The 10,366-nt window shown below is 37.7% G+C and overlaps 1 protein-coding gene across 2 annotated transcripts in view; it reads right to left on the reverse strand.

Annotated features, from left to right (window-relative positions):
• The window catches only part of FASTKD1 (FAST kinase domains 1), a 29,133-nt gene extending 19,394 nt beyond the window's left edge, over window positions 1–9,739 (reverse strand). The window contains exons 1-4 of one of the 2 annotated variants that reach the window (XM_014545543.1): window positions 9,682–9,739; window positions 6,792–7,313; window positions 2,442–2,510; window positions 431–556 (exon numbers count right to left, since the gene is read on the reverse strand). In XM_014545543.1, coding sequence (XP_014401029.1) covers window positions 431–556; window positions 2,442–2,510; window positions 6,792–7,129 — 533 coding nt within the window. In that variant the 5' untranslated portion in view covers window positions 7,130–7,313; window positions 9,682–9,739. Of the gene's footprint in view, window positions 1–430; window positions 557–2,441; window positions 2,511–6,791; window positions 7,314–9,635 lie in introns of both variants that reach the window. The other variant, XM_014545548.1, reaches the window with a different exon arrangement.
• Between the last annotated feature and the right edge of the window lie 627 nt (window positions 9,740–10,366).

The raw sequence follows: 10,366 nt of genomic DNA on the forward strand, positions 1-10,366 counted from the left end.
TTATTTCACTTAGCACAATGTCTTTAGAGTTCATCGATGTTGTAGCATGTGTCAGAATTACCTTCTTTTTTAAAGCTGAATAATATTCTATTGTAGATATATACCACATTTTGATTGTCCATTCTTCTGTTAAAAGACATTTGGGTTGTTTCCAAATCTTTTGGCAATTGTGACTAATACTGCCATAAACATTGGTATATGTAGTGGACTAAACTGTTACAATATAGTGTTATACTTTAAATACTTTACCTCTAATTCCCACAACAACATTGCAAAGTAGATACATTACTATCCCTGTTTTATAAATGCGGACAGTGAACTTCTCAAGAAGTTAAAGTCACATTACTAGAAAGTGGCCAATCTAAGTGTGTATGCATACAAAGCCCAGAACCTTTCCACCACAACGCAAGGGCTTTCTAAATAAATTTACCTTAAGTCCTGTATGGTTTCCAAGTTCCTACTTACAATATCAGCTATTTTTCCCATTAATGGACTAAACTGTAAGTGTTGATCTGCTAGGCAAGTGGAAAATTTTGCCAGCACATTCATTTCAAACCTATTGAAGAAATATACAGAAGAGATCATTAGTATTTACTTTCTCTTAAAACACATAAAAACAGTTGTAAAATAAAAAAATTATAAAAATATTATTATATTACTAATACATTACTACTTTAAAATGAATTTTTCTAAAATGTTATTTGTTATTTTTAAAGTAACCCATGCTGCCCGGCTGGTGTGGCTCAGTGGTTGAGCTTCGACCTATGAACCACGAGGTCACGGTTCGATTCCTGGTCAGGACACATGTCCAGGTTGCCGACTTGATCCTCAGTGAAGATTTGCCAAAATAAGCTTTGTTTTTCTCTCAGCACTCTTATAAAGGAGAGTTCTCATATACTCTTGTATAATATAAATTGTATAGACTTCTCAATACTCAAGAATACCCTGAATAAATTTCACATTTTTTAGATGATTATTGATTATAACATGATAAAAATAGCTGAGTTTTGCCCTAGCCAGTTTTGCTCAGTGGATAGAGTATCGGCCTGTGGACCAAAGGGTCCCGGGTTTGATTGTGGTCAAGGACGTACCTTGGTTGCAGGCTCCTACCCGGCCTGGGCCCTGGTGGAAATACATGCAGGAGGCAACCAAGTGATGTGTTCCTCTCCCATCAATGTTTCTCTCTGTCTTTCCCTCTCTCTTCCACTCTCTCTAAAAAATAAATGGAGCCCTAACCGGTTTGGCTCAGTGGATAGAGCGTTGGCCTGCGGACTGAAGGGTCCCAGGTTCGATTCTGGTCAAGGGCATGTACCTTGGTTGCGGGCACATCCCCAGTAGGGAGTGTGCAGGAAGCAGCTGACTCGATGTTTCTAACTTTCTATCTCTCTCCCTTCCTCTCTGTAAAAAAAACACAATAAAAATATATATTTAAAAAATCAATGGAAAAATATCCTCAGGTGAGGATTAACAAAACAAAAATAAAAGGAAGAAAATAGCTGAGTTTGTAGTTTAGGAAATAAATCTGAATTGATACTGTTTGCAGCAATGGACCTGAAAGCTTCTAAATCACTGGTGAACTCTGCTCATTGTCTCTCTATAAAAAAAGAGAGATAGACAGGTACCTATAGATGCTGTTAAAGTGTTTTCCTTTCTAGTAAACTGGTGTCTTCTTTTTTCTCTTTTTATGGCTCCTGAACATCTAGGTTTTAATTAACTGCCTATCACTCAGAAAATCTACTTTCTGAAGTAGAACTCTTCCAGAAAAGAAGATTCAAAAATGCCAGTCCATGATCTAATGAACAAAATAAACTGATAAAATAGAAACATAAGCATGTACATGGAACAGACTGACAGCTGTCAGAGGAGAGGGGGGAAAGAGGGACTGGGGGAAAGAGGGGCTGGGGGAAAGAAGGTGAAGGGATTAGCCAAAGAACATATATGCATAACCCAAAGACAGACAACAGTGTGGTGATGGCCAGAGGGAAGGGAGGTTGAGGGGAAGCTGGATGTAGGTTGGCAAAGGGGAAGGGAAAGGGGGGGAAAATGGGGACACCCGTAATCATGTCAACAATAAAAATAAAGTTAAAAAAAATGCCAGTCCATGAGTAGCTGACTCTACCTTATTTATATTTTAAGTGTAAATGTGGAAAAGCACATTATGTTCCCTATTCTTTTTGTTTTATTGTTGACAGAAACAAATTACAGATGTCTCCCATTTTATCCCTTTTGCCTTCCTCCACCCAACCCTGCCCCACCCCAGGCATTCCCCATACTATTGTTTGTGTATGTTCCCGACTCTTAATTTAAAGAGGAAACATTTGAAATACTGTTCTTTCTCCCTCAAGGAAAAATACACTCCCCATTTTTTTCCTACGAGATTTCACTGTGCTAACCCTGAGAAAGATAACCCTGATCTTAGGGGAAGAACTCAGAGTACTTGCCTTTCCAGTCTTCTCCATGCTTCTGTCACTAGTGCTTCAACTAGTGGATCATGGGACTCAACAGCAAACCTCAATAAAAACAAGAGAAAATAATTTTCTATATCTATGCATTTTTAAATTATTAAAAACACATGTAGTAAGAATTATAATGCAAAAGTGAACTGCAGGTTATTATACTCTTAGACAGTCAGTCCTTATTTCTGGTCTGCTTTCATTTCAGTATTCTGATTTCTTAGTACAATCTAATAAATATCTATACTTTATCTCATATCCCATTAACCTTTTATCTGCTTGTTTCAATGCACTCCACTGAACAATGAAAATGCTTAAAGATGCATTTCATGTTAAAAGTGCACATAGCCCTAGCCGGTTTGGCTCAGTGGATAAAGCATCGGCCTGCAAACTGAAAGGTCCCAGGTTCGATTCCAGTCAAGGGCACATGCCCGGGTTGTGGGCTCAATCCCCAGTGGGAGACTTGCAGGAGGCAGCCAATCCATGATTCTCTCTCATCATGGATGTTTCTATCTCTCTCACTCTTCCTTCCTCTCTGAAATCAATAAAAATATATTTTTTTAAAAAACACAAATGTATTATTTAATAAATAAATAAATAAATAAATAAATAAAAGTGCACATAACCTGTATTACTTTGCTCTGATTATAAAAATATTTCTATAAGATAAAGTTTGTAAAATAAAGAAAAATTGTAATAGGGTAATAAAAATCAATTATAACTCTGCTACTCATAAATAGCCACCATCATTTATTTGGAACATTTCTCTTCAGTTATTTTTTCTACACACATGAAATATACAGACTTCTTTAACATTTCTATATCCTGCTTTTTTCAATAAGCTAATATTATATTGTAGGCATTTGTGTAAATTATTACATAGTACTCAAAACATAATTTTTGAAATATGTTTTTATTGATTTCAGGGAGGAAGGAAGAGGGAGAGAGATAGAAACATCAATGATGAAAGAGAATATTGACTCACTGCCTCTGGCACATCCCTACTGGGGATCAAGTCCACAACCAGGCATGTGCCCTTAACCGAAATCAAACCCGGGACTCTACAGTCCGCAGGCCAAAGCTCTATCCACTGAGCCAAACCAGCTAGGGCAACGTAATTTTTAATGATTGTATATTATTCCATTAAGTGAATATAGTATCGTTTGGTTAAACATTCACCTATTTGAATTTTAGTTTTTCAATATTATAAACAACTAGTGGCCCAGTGCACAGATTCGTGCACATTGAAAGGAAATTAATTAGAAGAAAGATTTGTGTGGTAATTACATTACTGCAAAAAATTACATGTCAAAATAGTATATATAATATAGTATTACAAAATTAAAATACAAAATATTTTAATATTGCTATTCGCCCTTTCTCTATAATAGAAGTGTGGGAGTCAACGTTTATTTGTAAATTGCCAGTGTGTGTCATATGTACCGGCTGGTCAGTCGGTCAGATGAACAGACGGTCAGTCACTTAGCCTTTTATTATATAGATAGAATTCATGCTGAGATGAATTTCCATGTACAAGAATCTTTATATGATCTCAGATCACTCTTTTATGATAAATGACAGAAGCAAAATTATTGGATCCAAGGGTAGTTCCCACCCCCCCCCCAAAAGGTAGTTTTAAAGTTCATGTTATACAGCATGGATGGACCTAGAGAGTATTATACTAAGTGAAATAAGTCAGTCAGAGAAAGACAAATATCATATAATTTCACTCATATGTGGAATCTAAAGAACAAAAACAAACAACATAGAAACAGACTCATAGATACAGAGAACAGAGTGGTGGTTACCAGAGGGGAGGGGAGTTGGGGGACTGGATGAAAATATGAAGGGATTAAGAAGTACAAATTAGCCGAAACCGGTTTGGCTCAGTGGATAGAGCGTGGGCCTGCAGACTGAAGGGTCCCAGGTTCAATTCCGGTCAAGGGCATGTACCTTGGTTGCGGGCACATCCTCAGTGGGGGATGTGCAGGAGGCAGCTGATCAATGATTCTCTTTCATCATTGATGTTTCTGTCTCTCTTTCCCTCTCCCTTCCTCTCTGCAAAAAATCAATATATTTTTAAAAATTTAAAAAAAAAAAAGAAGTACAAATTGGTAGTTACAAAATAGTCATGGGCTCTACCAGTGTGGCTCAGTGGTTGAGCATTGACCTAAGAACCAGGAGGTCACAGTTCACTTCTGGTCAGGGCATATGCCCAGGTTTCAAGCTCAATCCCCAGTAGGATGCATGCAGGAGGCAGCTGATCAATGATTCTCTTTCATCATTGATGTTTCTGTCTCTCTTTCCCTCTCCCTTCCTCTCTGAAATCAATAAAAATATTTTTTTTAATTGTTACAGGAATGTAGAGTACACATAAGGAATGTAGTTAATAATATTGTAATGACTATGTATGATGCCAGGCGGGCACTTGAAATATCGGGAGAATCACTTTGTAAAGTATACGATTGTCTAACCACTATCTTATACACCTGAAACTAACACAAAATAATGCAGAATGTAAACTGTAATTGAAAAATAAAATTTAAATAAAAAAATAATAAAGTTCATAACACATATTACACTACCAGCAACATATAAGAGTTCCTGTTCCAGTATAGCTTTTTTAAAATAAAAATACATTTTTTAGAAAAGAGTTCCTATTCCAGTATATCTTTACTAACAATGGATAGTTTACACATGTAATTAAACCACATATATCATATATTGTATGTATAAAAGTTTTTCTTTTTAACCAATTTCAACATCTTTATAATGTTAATAGGCTATATTATTTTATCGCCTAAAAATCAAATTTCAGGTTGAGTCATGAAGCAAAATCAAACTACATCCTGTTTAAAAATCTTGAAAACACAATTACATTACTCTTGAAATCCTTTCCTTATTAAAATACTAGAGGCCCGTTGCACGAAATTCATGCACGGGTGGGATCCCTAGACCTGGTCAGCAACCAGGGCCTATCGGGGCCATCTTGCCCAGTCCCGATTGGGGCCGGGCCGGCCGGCTGCCAGACAGGGCCTGCCAGCCTGGGTGAGGGACCGGAGAAAGTTGGCTGGCCATGGGAGGTTGGCTGTGGGAGCACACTGACCACCAGGGGGCAGCTCCTGCATGGAGCATCTGTCCCCTGGTGGTCAGTGCACGTCATAGTGACTGGTCGACCGGTTGTTCCAGTCATTCGGTTGTTAACAGTCGCTTAGGCTTTTATATATATAGATGACTTGAGGGAAACATAGAAATGCAGTTTTTAGGCAAATTACCAAGCAGCATTTCTCCTTCTGTGCCTGACACACACATCAGTGTTGTGAGATGTTCAACACAATGTTTTGTGGTTAAATAAGTTTGGAAAAGGCCCACTCAGAATTCAAATATACACTAGCATATTAATGGCTCAGAGGAGTCCTGCAATAAAGATCTGTTTAATTTTGTCTGGTTCGGCATTTTCCAAACTAACATGACCACTGAGAAAGCAAAACTGGTATTTTGCCCATCATCATCACATATTCTCTTCATGTACCTCAGAGAAAAAACTTCGCAATCTGAGAAAGACCACCAAAAACAAGGGAGAACCACTCTTTTTTATTCTTACACATATCTCCCAAATAAGTAAAGCTTTAGACCCCTTTACTGTATGCTGACTCCCTAATAAAAACAACTTTATCTCTGCTTTGTGCAATATCAACATCTGCAGCTACTTAAAAAGCCCTTGCAGGTTGGATAATCCTGTGAGAAAACTATTTTTCCACCACTGAGACTAACAAACAGACTAGTTATAACTTTTGTGTGCTTTTTTACCCTTTATATAACTGCTGAATCCTTTATTTAGGGCAGGGGTCCTCAAACTACGGCCCGCGGGCCACAAATACGTTCCCGTTTTGTTTTTTTACTTCAAAATAAGATATGTGCAGTGTGCATAGGAATTTGTTCATAGTTTTTTTTAAAACTATAGTCCAGCCCTCCAACGGTCTGAGGGACAGTGAACTGGCCCCCTGTTTAAAAAGTTTGAGGACCCCTGATTTAGGGAGTTTAGTTCTTCTGAAGGCTTGATTCCTTTGCAAACAATGTAATTTCTTTCCTTTTTTAAATTTTTTCCCAGCTTTATTGAGGTATGATTAACAAATATTGTATATATTGAGGTTGCACATGATGCTTTGAGACGCAAATATTGTGAAATGATTACCACAATCAAAGAATATTCTCTAAATATCTTTAAAATATTAGATGATCAGAAAAACTATAAGAAAAAAATATAGTTTTCCATTTTAAAGAGATGTTTAGAAAATTAAATATCATTTCTATAAAATCTAAAAATACATTACTTACTGTTGTATCTGGTACAACACATTCACCAGGTTATCGTCATTCATCAATTCCATTTTATTTGTGGTTAAATTATAAAGAGTAAGAAATTGGGGATGGTTTCTGATACATTCAACACTTTTTAACAAGCCAGTCTTCTGCTTCTGAAACTGCCAAAGTATATTAAATGCACATCCCACTTCCTCTTCTGAAATTATGGCTTTGTTTTCTTCAATAAGATCAAATAGTTGCTCTTCATTTGTACACTTATCCATCTGGCTAATTAATGGTTCACAACCGAAGGGTCGAAAACGGAACACTCTCCAAGAGAACGAACAAATAGCAGCTTTTAGGCGAAGCATATTTGTAAACAATGAGTCTGGGAAAAAGGGCGCTTTTTCATTCACATCACAAATTTTCTTGGGTAAGGAAAACCATTTACAACTAGTAGCCAGGTACAATATGCTGGTATAAAAATAACTGTTTTTCCTTCATATTTTTTGCTTCCATTATGATGACTCCAAGCCCCACTCCAATATACAGACCCTGTAAAATAATTGGTTTAAGATGGCTATACTGATATGATTAATATCAAATTAATTCCAACATTCAAATTAAAGTAACAAGTTTTTTTGCACTAACTAGAGATGTTGTTCTTAGTCTAAACTAGATAGTAGGGTTTGACCCAAAACTGAATGTCCAGAAAGCAAGGCTTCTTTCTGCATTCCACTTAAAAAATGTTTGTTAGGAAATATAGTCAATAATATTGTAATAACTTTGTACGGTGGCAGACGGGTACTAAAGTTATCACGGTGATCACTTCATAAGGCACATAAATGTCAAAACATTACGTTGTACACCTGAAAATAATATAATATTGCATGTCAACTATAACTTAAAATTATTTTTTTAATGTTGTCACATCTAACATTTAGATAGAGTTTTCAAATTTGACCATAACAGCAACAGGGTAAAAAAGTCTCAAATTCAGAACTGGTGTGTTTTTTTAAGTAAAAGAGTGGCTCAGCTGGTTGAGCGTTTTCCTGTGCACCAAAGTGTTGCTGGATTGATTCCCAGTCAGGGCACATACCTGGGTTTACGATTTGATCCCCATTCAGGGAGCATACAGAAGGCAACCAATAGATGTTTCTCTCTTACATCGATGTTTCTCTCTCTCCCTTCCTCTCTAAGCATGTCCTCAGGTGAAGATAAAAAAAAAAAAAGAGTAAAACTGCAATAAATAAATATATCACCTTTAAAGTTTCTACAAAGAGTAATCATTAATTCAGAGCCATAATAAAAAAAAAATTCAGAAGGCTAAGTTTCTGGTATACTTGCTTTCAGCATAATTTCTTGTTCCTTTCTCCTGGTGCCCCAAAGTAACTCAAACAATTTATTTTTGACCTTAGATATACTAGTAAGTTTTAACCAATAAGTAACATGATTTAAGGTCCAATCAGAAAATATGGAAAAAAAACCAACAAGTGACGTAACAAGCTATGGTGAAGCAATACATGAACTAAAGATAATTATGAAAAATAATTTGTTTTAAAAATATATTATAGGCCTTGCCGGGTAGCTCAGTTAGAGCGCTGTCCTGATACTCCAAGGTTGAGGGCTCGATGCCTGGTCAGGGCTCATATAAGAAGTAACCCAAAAAAGGAGACATATGTAATACTTTCAACAATAAAGAATTTTTTTCAAAAAGAACTAACCCAATGAGTGTGTAAATAAGTGGAAACAACAAGTCAGTGTTTCTCTCTCTCTCCTTCCTTCCTTCCTTCCTTCCCTCTTTCTCTCTCTAGAATCAATTTTAAAAAAATAATTAAAACATAAATGTTTATATTTCTAGTTGAGAAACAATGGTTTTAAAGCTGGGACTAAAATCACATCATCTAATACTTCTGCAACATTCTAAAAAGGACTTTCAAAATATATTATACCATTAAATTTTCTGGACCTGCCAGGTAGATATTGTCGTTTGCATTTTACAGATAAGAAAAGCTAGGTTGAGAAAGATTTAAAAACTACTCTAGTACTAGTGAAGCTGGGGCAATCATACCCATTATTTCGACTCTTTCAACTTTAACCCCTCATTACATTAACAACCCAACACTAAACGTACGCTCAGCCTCCTCTCTATGACTGTACCAAGCCCACAAGAAAAAAACGGTAAGACCAAGTATTGGCGACTGTGTGGCAATCAGGACAGCAACCTGACCCAAGGCCACCTGGGTCACACACAACACAGAAAACCCTGCACAAAGCAAAGTTATCTTCAAGATTCTCCCATCTCTCCACCATTGAAAGTGGAAGCAACTCAAATTATTAGAATACCCGTGTCAAGTCTCCAGCTCTGCCCCAAGAAGTAGCCTTGGGGAAGGCATTTAACCAAAGGAGGGACCTTGGGGCTATGAATGAGAGATAGGTACCATCTGCGAACTGGTTTAGTTTATTCCCAGTCAGTTTAGTACAGATGGTTCTGTACAGGGTAAGTGGTGATACCCTTCGCAAGTGACGGGCACCCTCCGCGCCCCGCACACAGCAGCGCTGAACGAATAAACGTGGTCTCTCGGCTCGGCCGGCGTGGGCTCAGCCCCTGCCCTGGATCTTGGCGCTCTAAAAATATCCAATCACCTAGAAGGCCTCGGCTTCTCAGGTGAACCCTGTGCCCCGGGCCTGAAAACATGCTGGTGGGAAAAGAAAATCCACCGCAGGGACCTGACCCTGACTTGCCCGCAAATACTTCCTCCAACGCCTTGCAACTTTTTAGAAGGATCCACGCGAAAGCTGGTAACGATAGGTCAGAAGTAAAGGCTATTCCTGATCCCCAGCAATAGACACAATGGGCTCAGTGGTGTTGCTCACCCTTCCCTCATAGCACAGTTGTTAGTCTTTACTCGAGAGACATCACCTTTCCTCTGGTGCTGTGCGTCCCCAAACCGGAAAAAAAAATGCCGGTGAGCACAGCGTGCAAGGCGGAATGCAAGCACTACACGCCCCAGAGGACGTCGCGGCAAAGTCGGGCGAATAGACGTCGCTTACGCGTTTGGAGGAATTATGGGTATTGTAGTTCCTCTTTGAGAGAGACGCTGGGCCCCGCATCCCAGAGTTGTTTAAGTGTTGCAGGTCGTTTAGGTCAGTGTTTCTCAGCTATCTGAGGTTTTGTCTCAGTCATGGAAGACTGGCATTTTTATAATATACAATAAAAATTAATATTTAGAAAAATAAAATTTGAAAACATAAACATGAAAAAAAGACACGTGTGGAATTTTGTTTCTTACTACAGTATAGGGATGAAACTGAGCACGACCTATGACAATACCCTTCAATCAAAGACCACCAGTAATACACCTAAATTTAAACAAATTTGACTGGTTGCAATGAAGCAGAACACACCGCAGGGGATGTTAAATTAAGGTGTTAAGAGGAACTTATAGTTTTTATTTAGCCTTGTGTTAAATGATTTGGGGGAGATTTAAGAGGGGCTTTTCTCTACATTGGATGCAATGAGGAAGCAAGGGTAAATGTATTACTAGGTTTTTTATTGTGTTTTGTGTTTTTTAATCCTCACCAGAGGACATTTTTCCCATTGATTT

This window comes from Myotis brandtii, unplaced genomic scaffold, assembly GCF_000412655.1.
Source record: "Myotis brandtii unplaced genomic scaffold, ASM41265v1 scaffold112, whole genome shotgun sequence".
Taxonomy (NCBI): Eukaryota; Metazoa; Chordata; class Mammalia; order Chiroptera; family Vespertilionidae; genus Myotis; species Myotis brandtii.